Below are 25,878 nucleotides of genomic sequence, written 5' to 3'. Positions count from 1 at the left end.
TCAACCATAAATTTTTAAACTAGTATTAGGCTTTAGATGGCTCCCTTTTTATGATCGAAAACACAAAAATTAAGTTTAAAATAAAACCTTCATAGTAAAATTTTTTTAGTTCAAACTTAATATACTTATTTTCACATTTGCAAATGTTGACACTTTAATGTTTGCAAATGAAGTTAACGAGAGGTGAAACTTTTTAAAATTTAAATTTTTCTAGGATACATTTTAATGTTACTATTATGTATTTAGAAAGAAAAAAAAAGCATGAATCTGAAAAGTAAATAAAATAAAATGTTGAAACACAACTCATTCACAGCTAGAAATGCGACTTATTTGCTGAGAGAATTTGAAAACCCTAGAATGCATTTTTTAAAAATTTATTATTATTGTTTACTCGAAAAGGCGCGTGTAAAAAGGAATTCTCAAGATATGTACCAGAAAATATGCGCATGTATTGTCAGGCACAAAGCTTTGGCACGTATGGAAAAGGGAAACAATTCTTCCTATACAAAAAATAATATCATATTTACAATTTTAAATCTATGTTATAGAATGCAGGTGGAAAAAACTTTAAATTTTACAATTTAAGAGATTATGCATTTAAAACATGAAATTTAACTTTACAATTTGATTAAGCAAAAACCATAGATATTTTTCTATATACTATACATTTAAAAACGTAATATTTAGGGTCAAACCAAGTTAGCATAAATATTTTAAAGAGGAATGGAATTGACATGCCAATTTATGAAAATAATGCAGATAAGAGCAGATTGATAAAAAAAAAAAAATAATGATTACAAAAAATGAAATAGCATGGTTTTGTTTTGAAAAGTATTTGAACACACATACAGTAAAGGAATAAAGATAAATTGTTTGATCCATTCCCATAATAAAAAAACAAAAAAGAAACATTTTATTTTATTTTTTTGTCATAACATGTAACGAAAAAATAACATCCCAAAAAGCTTGCAGATTTAGTTGAACTGAGAAAATCCACTTTTCTAAAAGTAACTCTAATAAATTAAAACAAAAGGAAATGCATAGAAGAAAAAAAAATGCTGTATAAGACATTTATAAATATACATAGCATTATAAAATATGTATATTTCATATATTTGGTAGGCCCTTAACTACATAATGGTTGCTTGTTGGAATGTCAAATTCAAACTTTAAATAAAGGAGTAGTTGACAAATGAAAACTTGAAAAAGAAATGCAAATACCTCACAATTTGAAACAGTGTTTAAAACAGACAAAGTAATATTTGAAACAAAAATAAAATAAACAATACAAAAATAAATATAAGCTAACAATGCAAGTTTTATAAACATAAGATCAAACATTTGAACTGACATATTTTTCACATTCAATTTTCAACATTCATTTTACAACAGAATTGTTTCCTCAAAAACAACTTCGCTTAATACTTTTACTGTAAAACTAACAATAGAATATTTTGTTGCCCAAATTAATAGAGTGGCAATTTTGTTCAAAGTTATAAATATCAAATTTAATTTTTTTTTTAAATGATATAAAAATCTCTTTAGAAATTTTTTATTCTTTTATGTTGAACACAGTTTAAGAGTGATTTCTATAAGCATAACAATTCTTCATTTGGTAACTTCATATTTTTAATATTAACTTTCATTTATATATGGTTTTAATTTTTTTAAATGGCTTCAATGATGGGCAAAAAAATGACAAAAATACTTAGCATAAATTAACGACTTGCTAAATCTTAATTTATTGATTTTTATCTAAAAATCCTGAAACAGCTATAAGTACTAATATTTGGAGCAAATAAAGTAAGAAAACACAGTTACCTAAAAAAATAGGTAGCATGTTTTTTCATCAAGGTTCCATATTTTTTATTAGTTGTTTACAACATCAATTTTTTAATTTCGGGTTTCATGAGCACAAAGAGTGATTAGTAAAATTTTTTAAAAACACCAGCTAATTGCTAATAATTCTTTTATTCATCATTATTACTACTATTAGGAGTTAAGTCTGAAAACAGCTGACACAACTAAAACAAGCATTTGATGTAATCTCAAAATAAATTATAGAAAAAGGAAACTTTTACTAAAAAACTTCAGGGTTTCAAATAATTTTTTATTAAATTTTTCTTTTAAATTAAGTCTTACTCTGAGCAAATGGTTACACTTATTATTTACCTTTGAGTGCACTACAAGTTTTGTTATGCTACAGGCATGTTTTCTTAAAGATACGTACAGTAACATTATAAAGATATAATAATAGAATATCTCTATAAAACTATTTAGTTATTCATAAATTTATTTCATATCTTTGTGCTCTAATATTTGTTACCAATGCAGAATTATTATTTTCCTACAAAACTAATTTAAAATTACATTTTGAAACAATTTATTGGCAGCAACAAAAAATCCAAACATGATATTTTAATTAGATTTAATCAATTCAAGCATTTATTGAGGCCTTTAATGTTTTGAAAATATAAAGCTTGTGTTTTTTCATATTATAAATGTTTAGATAATGAGCTTTGAGCAATAAAATAAGCATTAAATATTTATTTTTAAACTATCTAGCACATTGACTTTCAATGTTATTGGTCTATGAAAACATCAGTTAACACATTAAGCAATTTAAAAATAGATTTGAAATTCCAGAGTAAGAAATTCAGTATTTGACATTCAATCATCTAACTATTTTCAGAGTTATGTTTTCAGTAACAATTGACTACATGCTCATAGCTAGCAATTTACATAAACTAAGTTGCTGAATCTTCAACATTTTTAAAGCTAAAAAGTTTACTACAAAAAGGCTCCAAAGCATTTTTATGCGCTTGAGGTTTCTAAAAAAGATACAAGAATAGAGCTTCTTTATAAAAATGAGAAATCTAAAGAAAAACAAGAAGACAGTACTCAGATTTCTCTTTCAAAAAAAAAAAAAAAAAAAAAAAAAAAAAAAAAAAAAAAAAAAAAAAAAAAANAAAAAAAAAGAAAAAAAATAATGATAAAAATAATAAAATTCAAGAGAATAAAAATGCTAATAGAGTAAATATCACTTGGATAAAAAGAATTAAAACTAAATATACACAAAAAGTGTCAAATCAACTTATATACAAAATAACATAACAAGATATGAGTATTCAATTGTCATTGCAGAAATTATTCTGCAGAAGGCTAAGTTTTTCTTCGAGCTCCTTGATTCGTTCATCTTTTATTTGCAATTTATTTTGCAGTTCTTTGACAAGAGAAGTTAATTTCTTGCAAGTCTCAGGCAACTGAAAAAAGAAGAAATTCTAAATCATTCATTCTAAGTTAATTTAATATTTCTATTTATAAAAGATAGGACTTTTATCTATGAACTACAGGCATTTGTAGTTTATAGATAAAAAGTGGATCTTTTATAAATAGTCACGGTTAAAAGTCTAATCAGGCACATGGATTTTTGCCTCATTTTGACAATAAAAAAATATCGATTACAAGCACAATAACAAATTGTTTTTACTATAATGCAAACAAACCTCCTTTCATTGCTTCTGCATCTCTTGCTTTAATATGTGCACTGTATTTTTTTGATTGTCTTATCGCAAATGCTATTTTTATAATGTTAATAACACCCATTTAGCTCTATTTTTAAACAGGCAGAATAAATTAAATTTGATGAATATGACCTTCCTAAATTTTAATAACTCAAAAACTGTTCAATTAATTTCATCCAAATTTCTTAATTTGCAATTTAAAATTACATTCTTTGAAATTAAGTAAAAATTTGTGAACCTTACAATTCTTTTTTTTGTTGTTGTTGCAATTAATAAATAAAATAATAAATTATTAAAAAAATTGCAGAATTTACTTTGGATAAATGTATTTTATATTTGTACGCAGAAACTTTATAATTCACTCAAAACAATCTTGATATATAAAATGAAATACACAAAAAGTAAAATAAGAGGTCCGAACTTTTGACTGCTCCCCTGCTCAAACTATTGCGACCCAAGTTTAAGCAAGATAGTTCAGAATGCAGGTACCTTCTATATTTTGAGTGCCAAGAATTAAAATCAGTAAAAAAAAAAAAAAGAGAATTAAAAAAAGAGTTTGTTTATTCAGAGAAAGTACACTTTATCTTTCATACTTAAAGTACATTATTTTAAGTATGTTTTGCGTAACTTAAAATATTGTTTCCGCTAATTGATTATCATATCTATGGCCTTGAATCATTACAATAAAGACCTAGCATCAGATAAAAAATTATTCAGGATATAAAGGCATTATTATATCATATGGAATTTCTTTACATTAAGTAAAACTCTGAAAATCCCACCCACCTTTCCACCAAAGAAATTTAACATACTTTACAAAACATAAATTATATTAAAATAATAGAATTTAATTAATATGATCAAATTAATTTTAGGTAATACAGGATGCGTAGTCAAACCTTTCAACAAAAAATAAGCACCTTTTAAGTACTTTTTAAGCATTATATACTTTAATAAAATGAAAAATAAGTTTCAGACTTTACATGATCATAATAAAATAACTAGTGTCTGACAAAGAACTCTTTTCTTGATTATATTAGCCATTATAAAATGATCAAGGGATTTTTTGGTTCGATATCAGAGGGTGGAAAATGGAGCCTGAAATTGAGAATATCTTGCAAAATGCAGCAGAGTTACTCATAAGAGTGCAATAATCTCACAGATCTCAGCTCAGAAGACGCACATGCAGACTCGCAAGTATTTCATCAAACATGTAAAATGATTGTCACTTTCATGCATTATGAACCGATGGTAAGCCGAAAAAGATTGTGGTCGAATGAATTGTGAAAACGTTGAACAATGTGAAAAGCACGCTTTTGCGTAATATGTGGCAAAAATGGACATGGTAAAGAAATAATTCTCATTTTCAAAAAGGGAAAATTATTCACTTTTTAAAAACACCCAATGAAAAAAGCACCTTTAAGCACTTTTTAAAAATGCTATGCACCATGTAATAAGCCATATGCATTTCGTTCAATAAATCTATGGAATAAATAAAATTATATGAAATACAATACATACGTCAGAGTCTTTAGAAAATTCGCTGCAGCTGCTATCATCTTGTTCACTAGAGCTGTCATCTTCGATGGTGACAAAACTGGCAACAGGAAGAGTATGAGAGATTATCTTAGGTTCAAGCTGCCTTGGAGACACTTCCTGCCATGATGAAGCACTGCAGAAAAACATTATAATTTAAAAAAAAGGAGTTAATTATTTTAAATCACTGATTAGAGATGAGTGAACTGAAAAAGCATTTAGGCTCTTGGTCAGCTGAATTAAGTATATGCTGATGTCAGTCAATAGTAATCAATTAAGTGTTTTGGCTGTAATGATATCAATAACAATTTATCTTAAAAAGGCTAAAGTACAACAGACTATATGTGATATATCACATTATTTTGCTTTATAGCATAATTTAAATCTTGCTTTATAGCAGATATTTTGCAAACTTTTGAGTAAATTCCATAACATAAACAAAGTGTATATTTTTTTAATATGGTACACTGATATTCAATATCAGTGCTTGGAAAGTGAAAAATAAAACAGCATAAAATGTTTTTTCCTATAATAAAATAAAATAACAGCAAGTTATCCACACATTTTCTTGCTTACTATTTTTTCACAATAAAATTTATTTATATCTCATATTTGTAAACAAATCTTTGATTTATGTTATTTTAAGAAATATTTTCACTCACAAAAACTCTTTTTTTAAACATTTTTGAATTTGACATCTATACATTTTTTAAATACTATGTTAAAATTTAGGTAATTTCTATATTTTATTGAAATGTTAAATATAAGTTTCATGCACAGAAATTTGAAATATTGTGATTACTGCATTCTTTATAGAAAACTTATTTCGCAAACAAAATACTAAAACCATAACTGAAATTGATAAAAATGCAATGGTAGTAAATCAACATCAGTTTTAAAACTAAATTCTTATAAAATGGTAATTATTTAAATTGGATTAGGTTAAATAATTTATCAAATATACATAAAATATATTATAATAAAATATAATAATTAAAGAAAAAACATAAAAGCAACATTGAAGATTTCTATTATATTAAAAAACAATATTTATGCAAAATGAAACAAAAATTTTTTTGAAATATTAGATACTTAAGTTACTTTAGAAATATTGGCATATCTCATGCAGGAATCATTATTTTGTACTCAAATTATTTGAATCACTATAAGTATTAATTCAGTTTTTATAATGTATATGTATAATGGGATATATTCAATTACTTTTGAAAAAAGCAAAACATTTAAATTATGTAAAATTTTGCTTTGTAGCAGATATTTTAAAAACTTTGAGAGAATACCAAATCAGACACAATCTTTTTTGTTTAAGATAAGGAAATATGAATACAGGTGAAGCTTTAATGAGTATGGCATACTGTGAGAAGTCTGCTATTACAGCAATTTTAAAGTCATCCCCAAAATAGTGATATCAAAAGTACAAAAATTATATGTTTATAACAAGTTAAAAATGTCTAGCATTCAATTATTGCGATATAGTTTCCTCAATAAAAAGAAGTGAAAAATGAACATCAATTAACCTTATTTAGTTCCTAAAGCCTTAACCTTTATGCTTATAAAATAAATGTGTGTAAGAAATTATCAGCCAAATTGCCTTCCACTTTAGGAAAGAATAATTTTTCTACATATAGGTAAATCTATCACACACTAAAGAAATATATATATTTCAAATCAAATTCATTTACTTTTAAATGCTGATGAGAAGCTATTTTCCCATTTGAGATTTGTAAAACCATCTGCTAAAAACTTCAAAAAAATACAAGAAAAGAAAAAATAATAATAATAAATAAAATAAAAAAAATACAAATGACAAGCTTTGTTCACATAAATGTGGGTAACAGTAAAGGTTAGCATAAGGTAAAAAAAAGAGCCCAACACTGGGGAGCTATTTTCCCTTGTGTGTTATGTGTTTATTCATTTGATCATTTCTCATCAAATTTATTTGTAGAGATAAACGAAGAATTTATGAATTTAGTTATTTATACTCAAAAAAGTTGAAGTTTATGACCAATTCTTTACATTAAGTAAAACTCTGAAAACCCACCTTTCCAGCAAAGAAATTTAATCAAATTAATAAAATTATGAAAAATAAATAATATTAAAATAATATAATTCAAACAATGAAATCAAATTAGTTTTTGGTAATAAGCTAAATGAATTTCCTTCAATAAATCAATCTTAATCCCAAAAGTATTTTAGCATTACACTATTTAAAAAAAAAAAAAAAAAAAAAAAAAAAAAAAAAAAAAAAANAAAAAAAAAAAAAAAAAACTATCTTTATATAATTTTCCTCAAAATAATAATATTTTTTTAAATATTTCAAAAGAAAATTTTTATGTAACTTTAATTAACTCTGATTATAAAAATTCATTTCATTTACATTACTTTGTAATGAATGAAAACTCAAGCTATCAGAAAATAACAGCCCCAAAAAAAGTCTATAGTATAAAGAGTTGTATTTAATGATATTAATGGACAATGTAATAATGGATAAACTATGTTAGTAACAGCAAAATGAAAAGTCCATGAAGTAAGCACATACATTATAAGAAACTGTTTAGGAATAACAGGAAATATAAATTAGAACAGAATATTTTTAGGATAATTTTTTTTTTACTTGTTAGGATGAGCATCTTCGTTGCCCTTTTTCTTCAGATCTCGGTAATCAACTTTGTTATCTTCCGAAATGAATATAAACTTCCTCTCATTGTTTCTGTCTGCAGTTATTAAGTACTGACGATCTGGGTTATAAACCACTGGTTTATTGGTTCTGGCTCCAGCCCCAGTCTATAATATTTCAAAACATAAAATACAATTCAATTTAAAAACAAAATAAAATAATTTCTAAGTTTTTCATTAACATTTTATGGTTTCAATAATTGAAATGAAAATTTGTGGGCCTTGATTTGTGGTGCAAGGGAGAAAAAGAGAATGATTAACTTAACAATCATGTTTTTTTTTTACAGTATCAAAAAAGGAGATTTTTCATACGGTTAAATATATGACATAAAAGGAAACATTTTGGAGTAGTAGCTAGGGGCATTTCCTTCTTATTTAAAGGTAAACCAATAATGAGTTTAAAATTCTGATAATATTAAAATTCTAGCAGTACTAAGATTTTATAAAGAGGTGCATTCACTACATACACAGAGACAATTTTCTCAAGATAGAAGAAACAAAAAATAAAAGTTACTCACACTAATAAACTATTTTAAATATGTTGCTTCAAAAATTTATCCCAATGCTTGATTGAACAAAAAACCAGGATTAAGGCTTTTACTAAACCTCAAGTGAATGAAAATGTAGCGCAGTATTTGTAGTAATATTAAAAAAAATTAATTGCCAAAATGTTTGACATTTTAAAGAAAAAAAATTCAAAAATTTGTAAGATTTGAATAATTTCTACAAGCATGGAAGATTTCCCCAAAAGTTGGGAATCCTCCAATTTTTTCATGAAAGCTGGCAGCTATGCTTTAAAATTTTTTTTTTTTAATCTAGTGTTACTACTAAACATACAAAACCTACTACTTTACCTTCATAGATATCAGAATAGGATTTCTGTTTTTTCCATTCAGCCATTCTCTAGCTGTAAGTGATGGGGTAGGTGCAGCAGTGTCAGGAAACAAATCTTCTTGAAATTGTTCAGACTAATTAAAAGTAATATAATAAATAAGTAAATATGATAAAAATATATCAAACCAGTTACAATATACAGTAGAGAGCCGATTATCTGAACTGCTCAGGACCGAATGTGGTTCGGATAATGAAAAGTTCAGATAATTGGAAAGTTGTTTAAAATCCGGTTTAAATGATTATTATTTTTGCACTAACTTTCCTTCACACTTTTTCTAGGCACTTGACTGGCAGTACTATCTAAAATAGCTTTGGCATGTTTAAAAGTTTTTTTTTTTTAATTTTTAAATATTTTTCATTTATTTATTTAATTTTATTTTTCATTTTGAATTTTCATATTTCAGCTTTTTATAATTTTCTTGACAATTACTGATTTTACCATACTTTTCTTTATTTTCCATTGCAAAAGAAATCCAGCAAAGACATTTGTTTCAAAGAAGATGCTCTTTTTTTAGCCGTCATATATCCCTTATTCCTTTCAAATAAATCAACTGAACCGGATCAGCATCATATTGATATTCTAGCCAATTCATTGCAATATCTAATGAATTGCATACTTCTATATGAGAAGGTCCACTATCTTGAACTTGATCACCTACTTCTTCCTCTTCACCAGTGGATTTTCATTCAAAATTTTAGCAACAATTTCATCATCATTTAAAGTTTGAAATCCTGTGTCGTTTTCAGTGTCTTGACACTAGTCTTCTATTTCTTCTGCTGTATAACCTGGCATCTTTTCATCCGGAAGATCTACTGGTTCAGAAACTTCAGTTTCGTTTGTTTTACTGTTAAGAATTTTATTCCAAGATTTAAGATTCTAAGCACGGTAATCACTAATCATTAATCATAAGTGACGACTACCTATCTCTCAATTGTAGAACTTCAGCACCTGTTTATTCATAAACTCCTTCCGCAATCCAAAAATTGTAGACGGTCAAAATGAAGCTCGCATTTTTGGAAGTTAATTTTCAGTTGAAGAGGGCTAAAGGGGTATGTAGGTTTAACTGTATAAAAATACATGTATGCATGGCTACGATCAGAAAACTGTTAAAAAAAAGTTGTAAATTAAATATGGTCCTCAGATGTAGTTGGTATTATTTATTCTTCTAAATTAAGAAAAAATGTCGCGAAGTTAAAATATTCTAAACTTTAAAAAGAATTCGGACATAGTTCATATAATTGGACGTTCGGATAATAAGGGTTCGGATAATCGGTGCTCTACTGTATTTTTGTTACTTAGTGAATAAAAAGTGGAGAATAAAACATAAGAGTTTCATTATTATCATCAAGACAATTACAATAAGACATCATGACACGAATACATTGACAGACGGAAGATAAAACACTGGACTAAGTAATTTACCCAATCAAAAAGGGTATTCTCTGTTCCAAAGTAGAAATCCCCTGTGTCTTAGGAGAATTTTCATGGGTATAATTACAAATTTAGTTGTAAATATGGTGATTACAATATCATATTAATATTCTATTCCTTTGTGTTGAATTTTTTTATCCTTTCCCACATGAACAAAAAAGGTAAAAATACCAAAGTTTTTTCATGTGAAAAAAAAAGGAAATCTTAACATTTTTGTAAGTAAAAATTTTTAAATCTTTTTTCTCCTTCCCCAATGCCCACCTGTATAAAAATTTCGTCAATTCAAGCATTTACAAGGCAGATTTGTTGACCACTCTTTTCAAGGGCACCATATTATGTGGGCCAACATTGCTCCCACAATGTAAGGACATATAGTACAAAGAATGAACGAACATCCATGCCTTGCCCAGGATTCGAATCCAGAACCTTTCTAATGCGAAGCCAGTTCCTTGACCCTTACACAGTCTCATCGGCATTTTTAAAAGTTTTAAATGCTTTCTTTTAAGAAACAAAAGTATCCTTCAAGTTCCTAGTACTTAACATGCTATTTTACTAGAGGTATTTCACTACTTCTACCTTCTAAGCACTACAGCCTCTTGTAAGTCAAGTCTTTCATTTTCTACACCTGGCATTAATCCAACATTATGGACCTCCATCTGTTTTAGATCCGGTTATCTTGTGGGTAACTTTTGTTTCTTTTCACTGTTTCCCCTACTAAGTAGTTAGGGAAATTTGTTTTGGCAAAGTGATTAACCTTGTGCTAAACCCCCAATCAAAGTCAGTATTCCTCTTTGTACAGTATCTCCCCTTTGATCTGGGTTACTCTGCCTAAGCTACCCTAAGATAACACCTCAGTAACCCCAAACACATTTTTTAGTTACACAAGTTAAGAGGAAGAAGCACTCGAAGTTTCAGTGATTTTATAATATGCAGTAATCTATACTCTGTACACCACATACATATTTTTTAGTATGAGTCTATTTTTAGATTAATGAATTTTCTGCTCCAAAAATGGAAGAAAATGTATTTTGTTAATACATTTTTCTATTTATTTTCATTTACATATTTTTAGCCCAAATCATAATAGGTACTAGTAAGGGAGATAAAAAAAATTATGAAGTTATGGAAAGGAACATATTGTTAATATATCAACCCTTCCCAAATAATATCCTGGTTACTGGAAATTAGTACAAACATATTGGTTTTAATGGACAGTAAAGATAACAGATAAAACTTTTTAAAGGATCAAAAAACTTCTTCCCAGAATTCAAGTTTTTCATTTTCTTCAAGAAAGAATTCTTTTCAATTAGTTAAGTTCCCAATAATAACTCCCTCGTTGTAAAGTATAATATCCAAGTATTTGGTCAAAAGTTATTAGATTTTTAAGTTTCTTATAATTTTAAATATGATATATTTTTTATATAAATTATATAAGGAAATTGCATCATAAATGGAAATAAATAAATTTACTTATTAACAACTTACTTTTCTCGGCACAATCATAGAAATAGTTTCACAGAGTGGCTTGACAGCATGCAGTTTATAGAAACGAAATACTTCACAACGCAAAACGTCCAGACCTCTTTTGGGCATAATTCCTAGGCCCCGCTGAGGGAAGCCAGTCAAAAATTGACTCAAATAATGGCACCACGGTGGCTCGTTAACTATTTCATAGTAACGTATGTTTCCGTCACCCTAAAGTAATTAAAAAGAACGACTTTACTTAATTGTAAAAAAAATCAGTTTCAACTTTATTTGTTACAAATTTATGTAAACACATAAAATTCAATGTTATGAATAAAAATTATTAATGTTTTGTTGCACTTATGTCAAATCAAATCCATACAAAGCTATAATAAGCTTTCTTTTCATAATGTGTTATTAATATTCTTAAACTTTTTTGTTGTTGTTCCAAACAGACTTAATTTAAATTGACATTATATTGCAATAATATTACAATGCATTATTATTATTATAAAGAGCCAAACTTTCCTTCTTTTTAAAAAAAAAGAATTTTAAAATTAATGTTAAATGCCTTTATACTCCTTTTTTTAACTTCAAGAAATTAGCTATCTTTTAAATACTTATAATATAAATAATTTAAATACTGTGACAATATTTGTGACACTCAATATTCTTTCAATTTTAAAAATCTTGTTAATTAATTTATGAAATGCAATTTTTAGTAATTTAAAGTTAGCCTATAAGAAAAAAATAAATTTTTAAAAAAAATTGAAAAAAGAAAGAAAAGCAAACAAAATGTATGCTTTTAAAACAAAGAAATTTTAAAATAAAAAAATGGTTATTAACAGGAAGTTGGAGAAGCTTCTCAATAAAAAGGAATGTTTTTAAAAAAATATTCCAGGTCTTTAAGAATTGTAGCAGGCTTTAAAGTTCATGAAAATATTCTGAACAGAACAGTATTTTAAGCACAGTTGCTTGCAAAAATCATTTTAACAAAATAATTTTACATATCATAAATAAATTCCTACTTCTAAAATAAAAACATATTTAATTATATCATTTTAATTAAACGCTTTTCAGAAATTAAATATTTTCAATTTATAATTGATAATTAATGAAGCTTTTTCAATGGTTCAATATATGTGTATAAGACAAATATTAGGCACAGTCCATAAATTATTACAAAATATACTAAAAGAATAACAAAATATACTATTTTTAGTTTCAAAACTTCTTTGTTTAGTCAGACAGTTTTAACAGTATCCAGTATAATTCTATTTATGGAGTACTGAACAATTCATAATAATTAGAGATCAATACATAGAACATTTTTACAGTGCTGTTACATTGAAAAAAAAAATCAGTTAACATTTCCTCACACCAATATTTAATTAAAATTTGTAATCGAGTTCAAGACTTCCTTAATCAAATAAGTTTAAAGTAAGGTTTCAATAATCTTGGAACAAAAGCACAGTGAATGTGTTTTTTAATACTTTTGTACAAAAGTAATTTAGTGGATGATACCTCAATTTTCAATTTGAAAATGTTATGACATGGTTAGAATCTATCTTTTTCAAAATCAGATGAAAGAGAGAAATCAATATGACTTTTAATACTACAAAAATAAACCCTTTAATACTTTTTATTGCATTTGCATAAATAAGTGAATGAACCTTGAATTCTTCACCATAAAAATTTGATAATACAAAAGATTTATCGAGTATCTTTTTCTTAAAATGACTGCATTCCTAAATAATTTGAAACAAAGAATCCTGCAGGTAGTGTAATATGGTTGAATCATGTATATAAGTGAGCGGTTCATAAATTTGAACCATCGAATATCATGATTTTTAAAAGCACAATTACATAAAATAAGCAATGTTGGATTGAAAATAAAAAACTCTCAATTTTTCAAAATTAATGAACCACTCCCAAAATAATGAAAAATTCAAACTTATGGACAGCTAAGTAATTACATACATGGTTTGTATTTGCAGTAAATGGAATGCTCTGAACATACACAAAAATTAGGAATATCATGACAAAAAGATAAAAATCATGACAAAATATTTTTGATCAGGAAAATCAAAAATATCAGTAGAACCCTGAGTTGTTCCCAACTCTTCATAGTGATAAAATAGCATATTATTCTTATAAAATAGATATTTTATCACTAATCTTCCAATTCAATGATTCACTGTTTATTATTTTAGTCTCTGAATGGCGCTGTTTGATTATGTAATGTATAACTTTTAAAAAGTTTCATTTCCCTACTCACCTATCCTCCATCTTGATAAACCACTTATATTTACTAAATATGTTTATTTAACAATAAGCTCTTATTTTAAAAGATAATCTTAACTTTTTACCAAATTCAAAATGCCTTAATTCATTGAGTAAGTTACACTACATATTCCTGCACTATTGAAGAATATAAAGTGAAGACAACACAAGTGAATATGCACAAGACAAAGGTAAGCAATATTTATCTCTGCTAACTTTTATTCACATAAGTGAATGATTACTAACAATTATTCATTAAAGAGCATTATTTTGTTTGGGCCTTTAAAGAAAGAAAGAGAAATAAAAGAATATTTTACCTTTCCAGCAACATACACCATTTTAGTATCATGATCATAGAAAGGGAAGAGAACACCAGAAGAAGAATCAATGTTCTCAATTCTCAGTGGAGTGTCCAAATTGTGCTGGAAAAAAAACAACATATTTTTTACTTTACAACTAAAACATTATTAATAAACTTTTTAAGGTGAAATATTTTATGGGAGGGTAAAGCTGAGGGTTAGGCCACATGTAACATACACTACTTCCCTTCTGGTGGTTCGTTTTGGAGAGATTGGACCTACATTTTTTTATAAATTCGTCAAAAAATCTTATTAAACATAATTTAAAATTCGTCAAATATTTTTGTCAACAATAATTCGAACAATTACCTGTTTATATCTGGAATTACAAAGTTGCTTAATTTTAAGGTAATATATTTTTTTTTATTACATAAAAAGGCTGTTTTTATCCTCACTAGTCCTACTACAAGGGGTTAATGTGGGTGAACTAAGGTGCTAGTGACAAATTTGATAATTTATTAAGTAATCATTTATTATAACTCAGAAAGGTATATAAAGTCAAAATGAGATCAATTGCAATCTAAGCCTTATTCGAGAATAAATATCGGCATATTTTAATGTAATAGAGCATTTCAGTATACTAAGAAAGACGTTTTAAACAAAATCAATACATTACAAATTACTATTCAATTTGATTTATTTGATAGCATGGAATCAATTTAAAGTTAAATCAGTCTTAATAATCATAATTATAACTTATGGATGAAATGGATAACAAAAGGAGGGCATGGTTTAGTGATATTTCCCTAACTGGGGTAATGAAAACAACTGGCGAAAGAGAAGACGGTACCATTTGCTGCTTTAATTTAATGTATGACAAAAATTCTTCTTTAATTTGTCTATATTGAATTGTATTCTTTTATCAAACTTGATAAAAAAATCTTTAAATTTTCTTAAAACCTTTAAGGGGTAAATTAATATAAAAGTTTTGTGCTAAATTGTTTACTAAATATTGAAATCATTAATTGTTAAGGCTAAGCAATTCAACAAAATCATTTTGATTTAGGAAATGCATAGCATCAAATAAGTTATATATTTAACCAATTATTCCATTGAAAGTTGAATGGAGTCAGTGTGGACTTGACCACACAACCCATATCACCATATGTCTACACTAGCTCAAGGAAGACAATTGTTTGGTTAAACCTAATACTGGTTAATTGAAAATATACAGAGCAAAAGTTAATATCATAATCAAGGGTGCCACTCTAAAAAAATTTCAAAACTGAACTTAATTTTTGACCAAATAATACTATCTAGTAATACTTTGACCAAATAATACTATCTAATATTTACCAAAATTTTATAAATTTATAGCTCACTGACACCAAAATTTACCTTTCCTTGATAATAGCCTACATATTAAATCAATAATTTGATTATTTTTTCAAAATTTTTTTCTCTCTTTATTTTAGGTTTTTTTTTACCAAACAAAACAAAAATAACAGCTAACCTTGTATATTTTTTTACAACTATTACTGAACATCCTGAAACCATTCATATCTCTATTTTTCACTTCACCGTTACATACTTTTTGTTTTAGCACTGTAATTTCTTTCTTTTTTAAAAAAATAATCTGGATTTAACTTTGGCCAGCGTGACAATAGGTTAGGGTGGGAGAAGCAAATTCGAGCAGATTTAGATTCAGCAATAGTGCAAATTTAATTACACAAATAGATGAAGTTCAACCAATCCAATTTGTCAAGACTTTAAGAATAAGATTTAGTGAAGCTGACAAAAAGAAGATAAATAAAAGTCCTGGCGTATTGTTACCATATCATATGTTTTCATTAAGATATAATATTACTTTTTAATTTGGACCAAAATAATTTTAAATTTCTAATGAGGAAGAAAAAAAAGGAAATTTAATTGATAGAATTTATTAGTCTATTGCAGGGGTCCCCAACCTTTTTGTACCTAAGAGCAAGTACCAGAATATTGGTTGAATGGCGGGCACCATTTATATTTTCAAGATAAATTTATAGTTAGTAGACATAGGCAATACGACGTACTACATAAGGGCCATTTAGGCCTCAGATACCTAGTTCTACAACTACGATCGATGAACGACGCACTACATACAATGCACAAANCAGCAGGATTCAGCTCCATGCCACACAGCAAAAGTAAGCAAAGCATGGTTTCAAAATAAAGGCATAGATATATTACTATGACCAGGAAACATTTCTGATCGCAATCCAATTGAAAATTTGTGGCGATGTTTGAAAATTCTTGTACGAAAAAAAACGTCCATCCAATAAAAGATAACTTATTGAAGCTATAATTGATTCTTGGCACCATGTGATTACGAAACATGACCTCCAAACACTCATTCACTCGATGAAATGACGCTGTGAAGCTGTCTTAAAAAATAAGGGTTATCCTACCAAGTATTGATTGTGTATGTATCGCTTTAAAAAATGCAAATCTGAGATAGATCTTACTATTAGTTGCATAACTTTTTTTGTAATACAGATATTGTAAGACTATATTTATTACTAAATTCTACATTAAATTACCTTCAATTTGATATATAAACGTTTGTATTTAAGTGAAAATTAATATATTCTACAAGCACACAAAGTTGAAAAACATGAAACTTTCAAAAAATGTCCCCACTTTTGGCCACAACTGTATAAGGTAAGATTGCAAGACAAAGAATTTAATTCAAATGAGTTATAATTAAGAAGCGAGAAGATATTTTAATAAACAATAATAAACAGCGACAAATACTTTAAAGCAAAGCGTTTTATTTCTGTATCTAATCTGCCACCACCTTTTTTATATAAATGTTAAACTTTTCTCCACTGTGTTCAAATTAAACTTATGTGAACCTAACATATATATGGGTGTGTATATATATATATCATTGTCATTAACTTTTCCTTAAAATAGACATGCATTACCCATTTTCAAAAAATAAGTAAAAGAAAATATGTTACTGACAAAAAATATGTTACAGAAAGTTTGGTATTTAGATACATTAAAAGGTTTTCAGTTTCAAAAAAGTTAGTAAACTTTTGAAAAATCAAAGTTTGAATGTTTTCTCTTTTAATGATTGCAATAATACACAAAAATAATTGGATAAAAGGCATTTACCTTTTTAAAATAAATACCCAAGTTTGGAATTATGCTGTTATTATATGATAGTACACATTGTGATGTGCAATAAACATCACAATGTTTACTATTGGACAATGTGTATCATGATTCAGATTCTTTGAAAATTTAAAAAAAAAAATTATAATTAAGGGAAGGGACTTTTTTTCTTTCATACAAATAAGCAATAGCTTATCTAACAAAGGAAAAGGTAATACTTTGTGCTATGTAGACTAAAGCAAAAATTGTGAGTTAAGCACAAATGAAAGTACTACAAAAAATCGGTATACTAAACACATTATTTTGACGTTTAGACATAGAGGAAGGTACTTGTTTATATAGAACTAAAACCAGTATGCCAATTTTTTGTACTGTCATTTGTGTTTTATTCATGTTTTTTTTTATCATTTGTATTTTATTCATGTTTTCTTTAAGAATTTGCTTTCTTTAAGATTCTTTTAGAATTAGAATTCTTTTAGAATTTCTTAAAGTATTTTAATTCTTTAAGCAATAGCACCAGAGATTGCCAAACCCTTGATTGCAAGCTACTAGTAGCTTGTGGGAATATTTTTCGTAGATCTTACCAACGCTTCAGTTAAATGACCTTGACTCTTCCATTGAGTAAAAAACTAAATATGAGATCCTTTTTTTAAAAAAAAAAAATAGGTAGGTAGCTTACAGTAGGACTTAAAAATAGTGTGATAGCTCAGAAGCTTCATGCGATCACTGATTTACACTATTTACAAAATGTGATCATAACAAAAGAAATGCTGATGTAAGAAAAAAAAATGAAAGGTAAAGACTTAGGCTAAATATTTAGCCTGAACTTCATTCTAACACTTTCTGCATCTCATCTGAAGGTGGATGATCTCCACAAGACAAAATAAATAGAAGAATTGTTCTGCAAAAATTGAAGGCAGATTTATTAATTGAAATCACTTGCTTTGAGTTGTTTACCCAATGGATACGGGATAAATATTGTGCTTGCCGACCGGACTGTGTAGGGGTCAGGGAACAGACCTTGCATCAGAAAGGTTCTGGGTTTGAACCCCGGGCAAGGAATGAATGTTCTTTCATTCTCTGTACTATCTATCCTTACTGTGGGAGCTACATTGGCCCACCTAATATGGTGCCCCTAAATGAGTAGCCAACAAATCTGAGCTGTAAATGCCTGAATTGACGAAATGTGAGCACAGGTGGTCATTGGAAAACAATTTTTAAAAAATTTGGAATTTTTAAAAAAAAAATGATATTGCACTTGAGGCTTCTGGTTCAGAGGATTATGATTTAGAATTGAAAATTAATAGTTTTCGCATTTTCTTTTCTTTTAACTCTCAACTGGCATTGAAATTTGATGCTCATAAACAAAATATTTGACAAAAGTGAAGAACATTACCTTAATGACTGCACCACTTCGAGCGTCAATGACACGAAGTTTCTTATCTTTGCAAGTGGTAGCAATTAAACTTCCTTCTCGATTGAAAGAGAGTGAATAAATGGTGTCCGGATGACAGCATATGCTGTTTACGAGAGTGTTTTCACCAATATTCCAGACTAAAATCTAAAGAAAAAAATTTATGTAGTCAAATTTTTTAGAAAATTTTTAAATCAATAACGGGTAAGAGAGCATAAAAAATAAACGAATGAATACACTAAAAAATGACATATTTGAATTTAAATACAAACAGTTTATGTTCTACAAATGAACCAGAAAAATGATCTTAAAAAAATTATAGAAAATTTACATCGATTGTAAAGTTTTAAGCTTTAAAATTTCATTGAAAATTATCAACTGTCAGTTCAACAGAAAAAACTATATTTACTCAGAATGAAAGTTATTTTATTAGTATTATTAAATTATATTGTTATATTATAAGTAATCATTACATTATACATTATTATTAATATATTATTACTAATATGTAATTATACTATTATTATTATTGTTATATTACTATTATATTATTATTATTCAATTATTTGCAATAATAAATTTTTTTTTCAAAAATTGGTAAAGGCTGATACCAATATCAATAACCAAATAAAATACAAATATCAAATTAAATTTATTGAATATTATTAAATAAAATATAAATTCAAATCTCACGGAATAATCAAAGCCAACACTGAACAGTATGTTCTCGGCAGTTGGATGCCACACAATGTATCCAACTCTCCGCTTATGACCAGTCAAATCCATAATCGGTTTATTCATATTAGACTTTTTCAAGCCATCATCAGGAATATACCAAATTTTCACCTACAAAAAAAAATTAAGAAATATCAGTCATAGACTCCACGCAAAATATTACCTTTCAGTCAGTTAAATATGTTACCTTCTAAATTATTAAAAAAAATTATTTCAAGTTTAAAAAAATTCATTTTTCCACCATATTTTAAAGCATATAAATTTTTTGAAATATTGTTAAGCTATTTCAGTACTAAGGTATCATCATTCTCTTGTCATCTTTCTTTATCTTTGCCAAGAAAGCAGAGAAAATAATACTGTTCAGGTGAAATATTTTTGGACATTGGCATATTTTGCTTTTTTATCTGGATGGCACAGTTGTCCCAACAATTGATTTATCAGACCCCACATGTTTAGTCTTAAAATCCCACAAGTTATAATGATGCATTAAAGTATCTCAATCCCCTGCCCCACTGAAATTTCTTTTCTACTTTTAATCACTTTGAATCCTGTAGTTAAAGCTATGTTAAAAAAGAGAATAAAAATCTAAAGGTGTAGGTGTTCATATAAATCAAACTTTCATTCAGACTCTTGACAAATGATCAATTGTGAATACCACAACTCCATAGGGCCAAGAGTCTAATAAGTATATTTATATTATCATGTTCCTTTTTTCTATGCATTATGGGTGATTTGCTTTCAAGAAGGTATTGTCTTATTTCCTATCAAACGTTGGGGAATTGTTATAGGGAGTAAACATACAGAAATAAAAGTGCAAACATGTGAAAATACAAGCGCATACCTGCCAACATGGGAGAAATAAAATAAGGGAGATACACCATGCATACGCACACACTTGATACATCATGCATAATCATGTACGCACACACTTGATACATCATGCATAATCATGTAAGTCAAAAAGAGAATTTCGAAATTGGAAATAATATAAGCACTTACATTTAGTGAAGTAAAAAATATGTATATAAATCTTAATCTAAAGAAAACTGTTTTAAAATATTATTTATAATTACTTAAACTATAAACACTCAACTTACTGTAGTACTGGTAATAGCACCATCTATTGAGGAATAAGAGAAGTATTTTTGTCATCATAACTGATATTTTATCGCCAAAAATTGCTTTGTTTTTTTGATTTCTTCAACAAATACAGATAAATTTGAGAATATATGGATAAACAGAAGAAAGTAAAAAAATACAGGAGTCTTCGTTAAAGAACAGGAGACTTGCAAAATCTCCTGTTCTTTAACGCAAAATCTATTCAGTATCAGATGCAAAAATCTATTCAGTATCATATGATTAACTCTAATATCTGTGCAATTAGGAAAAACATTTTCATTTCTCTGTAGCTAAATCTGAAATTTATTTTGAAAGAGTATTTGAAATAAAACTTATAAAAGATCCCAATTCTTGAGCAAATCTCTTTTCCTTCGATAATACCTCATAAAGTTTTAATTTTGAAAGAAAAAAACGAAGTTTTAGAGTCCAAACTTTAAAAATGCTGCGTCCGAAAAATACCTGAAAAACTTTAAAATTGGAAAGACCCAGGCTGCAGACATCATTAAAAATAGAGAAAAACTAATGAAACTGAGGTGGGAAAATGGAAATGAGAACCAAATTAGAACATCTTTGGAAAACAGACCCGGATTTAAAGTTGCCAGATGTGTTTTTAACAGTTTTTTCAAGTTAGAAGCAACAAATAGCCAGTATCAGGACCAATGTTATAGGAATAGGGTAAAGAGGGAATTGCGAAACTAGGGTTACAGGATTTTAAACCTTTTAACGGATTCAAATTTTGTGTGTAGTAAAATGAAATTTAAAAAAAAAAAAACATAACTTTTTTTAAAAGGGAAAATTTGTAGCATTAACAGTCACAAAAATATTTTAAACCAAGCCTAAATCTACAAACCTAGTGTGGCAAGAGTTATTACTTGAGCATTCGATTCCGTATTCAAACTTTGTCTGCCGTAATAACATCAGTATTATAAAAAAAAAAATTAAGAAAATATCAGTAAATATCAATGAAAATTCAGAAAAATAATTGCAGAAAAAAGCATATATTTATGATGGAATAGGCACTAGTTGTGAGTGATAAAGTAAAAACTCAAATGTGTGATTTAAAAGTGTCATGAGCGTAATAACATAAAAATATTTAATTGGTTTTTATTTCAACCAAATAATGGCAAACAATTATACTGCAATGATTCAATTACTTTTTTGCTACAAATCTGAATTTGTAACGAAATCTGCACTCACAGTCACATTTTATTAAAAAATAAAATATGAAAAATATGAAAATATGAATTAAAATAAACATGAAAAATAGAATATCATTTTTGGAGTGAACTATCTTTATAACTTTCATAATTTTTCGGAATTTTTTATTTATTAGGGAATTTTTTTATTCTCAAAGGAGAGTAGAAAAATTGCCAGCATTTCTCACCCTCCGATACGCAAAAGAGGCATCTTTTGAAAATAATTCTGCAAAAGAGAAGAAAAAACTTTTGAAAAACTCTGCAGAAAAGGAAAACCAAACTTTTCTGCTTCCCAAATGAAAAATCTTTAAGCAAGAACTCTGTAACGATTTATGACAATGTCGCTCTGTTGCCACAAGTCTGGGGACCTGCTAGATAGTATTGGCCTAGTCTTGTTAGACTGTTTTATCACTTCCAATCCTCACAAAAATTAAAAATCCCAGCCTAATGGTAAGAAATGGGTATTGGGCTTAAGTATCTATAAAAAAGCAAGTTAATGTCTCATTAAAGACTCCTAGTTTAAGATTACAGATATACTCAATTATGGGTAAATTTATATTTTAGTCTTTGTGGGCTACTAATTTAAATGATGCCTGTTTGTGATAATCAAGGATTGACTTGTGATCAATGGTTATTTACACATTTCTTTTATCCTGATTTCTCATATTATTTTACACGTATTTTTACACTACAACTTTATCAACATTATTTTAGCAATTAAATTTAGAAAAATAAGCACAACGTGCAGGTGCTTACATTAGACAAAAAATCAGTAGTTTAATTTTACAATCAACACTTACAGTGCAATCATCAGAACTAGAAGCAATGATATTGTCGTTGAAAGGATTCCACTGTAAATCTAAAATAGGCCCATGATGTCCAGTTACTCTTCCAGCAGTGGCATCTATCCGACCAGTCTAAAAAAAAATTTAAAAAATAAATAAATTTAAAGCAAAACAAAATTTGAACAACAGAAAATTTAAATGTATAGTCATTTTTTATATAGGATCTACTGTTGAAATACAGAAGTGCTCGGATTATCAAGGTCAGTTAGGGCAAAGGCATTTTAGTTTCAGCAACAAATTATTGAAGTAGACAATGAAAAAATTTTCTTAATTTAGAGAATTCCACCTCTTCAAAATATATAAGTACAATCTTATCTCCAAACATGTTATTGGTTTCACCGATCTATTTAGAACTTAGCAGAAATATCACAAGCTTTAAGTGAACTGGAAAGAAGAAAAAAAATCCCATATAGAAATGGGGATTTAGTTGATAAAATGCCTTTAAGACGTTCCATCTCTCATGTTGAAGTAATTTGATGGAACAAACCGTATATGCTGCATACAGATGCAAGCAACTACGCCTTTGAAGCTGTATTACTTCAAGGCAATGCAGCTGAAGAAGATCCTGTTGAATATCAGGGGTCTGTCTAGGTTTTTCAGAGAGGTACCTANTTTTCCGATAAATTGATTCTGATTTTCGAATTCTGTTTTCCTTCTTAAGTAATCAGTTTTGCATTTTCTAATTTTAAACGTTTTAAAGTATTGTATTTTCTGCAAAGAGATTACAAGGTTAACCGACAAAAAGAATTTAGTGTTATATAAACAATGATGTTTATATAACAATCACCACCAACAATTGCTTTCAATATGTCGGTCTAAACACTTTGGCATGCGGCCCTTCATTGGTCAATCTGCTGTGCTTGTGGCCCTTCACTGAAAAAGGTTGTGCACCCCTACGCTAAACGGTAGTAAATTCGGCCTGGACAGACCCCTGAATATGAAAGCTGACTACTCTTCCACACAAAAAGTAATTTATATATATATATCCTAAACATACACACACATTAAATTTACAAAAAAAAACTGTAAAACTGCATATATACATACCATTTCAAGAGGAATAACTAAAAATGATCCACCACCAGCTGTTTCTGTTGCAATTGCTATGAATTTCGGATTTACAGCACAAAATGAGCTGTCATGAGCATTCTTCGTTATTTTTATGCCGTCAAAGCATTTGTCCTTTTTGCCAGCAGAGCCATAAACATGTTTGAATTTGCTGCTCCTGATTCCTCGGAAGGACAACTGGAATAAAAATTAAAACACTTACATAAAACCCAAATAAAAATTGATTTCTACACACTACTTAGCCTGATTAACTACAGATAGTAGAGGTGAAACAAAATTTCAAACTTAATCAGTATACAAAAACCTGTTGAGCTCAGTTATGAAATATAAAAAAGTTTAATAATTAAGTCTAAACACTAAGAAGTATAAAGAGGCATTATTGCATAAAGAATTAAATTTCATGTTGATTCAGTGATTTTCCAAACGCACTATAGCCTGTTAAAGACGCCGAAGTGGGGCTGGAGACAAAAAACATGTTATGTCAAGTTCCTTGAGACGTTTCATTCTCCAATGCGAAATGAATAAAAAAGTGTACCAGCAGATTTAGCGAAATTGAAACCTAATTTAAACTAGAACAAACGAAATTTAAACCTAATTAGGTTTAGCGAAATTGAAACCTAATTAAGACAAAAAACATGTTATGACAAATTCTTTGAGACATGTAATTCTCCAATGCGAAATGATTAAAAAGGTGTACCAGCAGATTTAGCGAAATTTAAACCTAATTCAAACTATATCTACACAGATTAAAAAAATTCTTTTTTGTTTTGTTATTAACTTATAAGCTGAATGAGAGAATTACAACAATTTTAAATATAAAATTATACGGTTGCTCTTCCTCGATGTAGGTGTTTGATCAGTAGGAATTCAATGCCTTGATAATTCAAATATTATTCTTTTCGAGATTTAAAGATTTTTTTTTTCTAAGTAGAAGTAATAATTAAGAATCCGTCCATTAAGAAATGGATAGAGGTATCAAATTGGTATTTTAAGTAGGAGCCTGCTTTTAGTAAAAGAGGAATCAAAAAATTTAGAAGTCCTGTGTCCTATGGGTGTACCCCTACTGTGCACTTAAATAATCCGTAATTTAAGTATGTTTTGAAGGATAAGTAGTATAAGTATTTTTTAAGCGGCATTTCAAGTATTTTTTTTAAAAATACTTTGAAAAATCTATCCTTATTGAAGGATATATTAAAATAAATAGAAATATTAGAATTTTTTTTTCTTTTAATCTTTGCAAGCCCGAAAACCCTAATGAGGCTTGGCGATTTTAGATGACAAAAACAAGGTGTTCACGTGCACTTAATTGGTACATATATTCTGTGCACTTAATTGGTACAAACAAACAAATATTTCCTGGGATGTTCTGAACACACACAAATATCAGGAAAATAACAAGCTGAAAATAAAGGTAAAATATGTTTCATCGGGGTGACTTTGAAAATTATTTAAATTATATTAAATAACAATGTAAAAGCGTACACACTGAATGAATCTATAAGTTACATATGAAAAGTTTTTTTGTAATTTTTTATCAAAATACCAAAACATTTTTTTAAGCAATAAAACCCAACATATAAAGTTAGATTCACTCACCTTTCCTTCACACTTATTTATTGAATTAATATCTATCATTTTTTTTCTAATAACTGTAATTCACTATTAATTTTATTTGTTTACACCCTTATGCAGAATGCAGAACAAATTTTGCGTTTTTATTGATAAATTGATCGAATTGATCTGTTTTTAAAGAAAAAATCACCCGGGTACGCTTTTAGGTAAACTTTTAGGTTAGATTACAGGACCATTCTCACTAAAAACATTACACGCACTTCCAATCACCGAGAAGGGAGAGTCTCATTGGTGAAAAACATTATGCCGCGAAATACTCAGTGGTTCTCCATTTAACATTGCGGCACTCGAAAGTCCCTAATACTCGCTTGCAGTGAATACGAGCAATCGAATGCTATCTGAATGAATATGGTACTCATTCTCATGTGCAAAGAGGTATCCTAGAAAATCAGAAATGGTGGTGGCGCTAGTGGCAAAATTGCTCTTTCCAGACTTCCGGGTTACTGCTTCCGATATATATTTACGCCGCAGTTTGAAAAAACGCGCCATCATATTATTGCATCATATCTTTTGCAGTATTTCACATGTACCGAGTTCTTTCTTTCAGCCTTTAAATTTCAGTATTATCATATTAATATTATAAT

At 27.9% G+C, this 25,878-nt stretch overlaps 1 protein-coding gene across 1 annotated transcript; it reads right to left on the bottom strand.

Moving 5' to 3' along the window:
* Positions 1-911: 911 nt before the first annotated feature.
* On the bottom strand, positions 912-25,393 carry LOC107451815 (coronin-2B). Its single transcript, XM_071178330.1, has 11 exons — positions 25,259-25,393; positions 23,642-23,839; positions 22,550-22,666; positions 19,393-19,545; positions 18,618-18,846; positions 14,145-14,275; positions 11,566-11,775; positions 8,609-8,722; positions 7,693-7,862; positions 5,046-5,196; positions 912-3,263 (listed from the first exon to the last, which is right to left on the bottom strand). Exons 1-11 carry the CDS (start codon positions 25,295-25,297, stop codon positions 3,129-3,131), a joined length of 1,647 nt encoding a protein of 548 aa, XP_071034431.1. The 5' UTR covers positions 25,298-25,393; the 3' UTR covers positions 912-3,128.
* Between the last annotated feature and the right edge of the window lie 485 nt (positions 25,394-25,878).

The sequence above is a fragment of the Parasteatoda tepidariorum genome, chromosome 3 (genome assembly GCF_043381705.1).
Source record: "Parasteatoda tepidariorum isolate YZ-2023 chromosome 3, CAS_Ptep_4.0, whole genome shotgun sequence".
Lineage (NCBI taxonomy): Eukaryota > Metazoa > Arthropoda > Arachnida > Araneae > Theridiidae > Parasteatoda > Parasteatoda tepidariorum.
The sequence above is the reverse complement of the archived record's forward strand: the minus strand, read 5'-3'. Positions and strand labels throughout refer to the sequence as shown.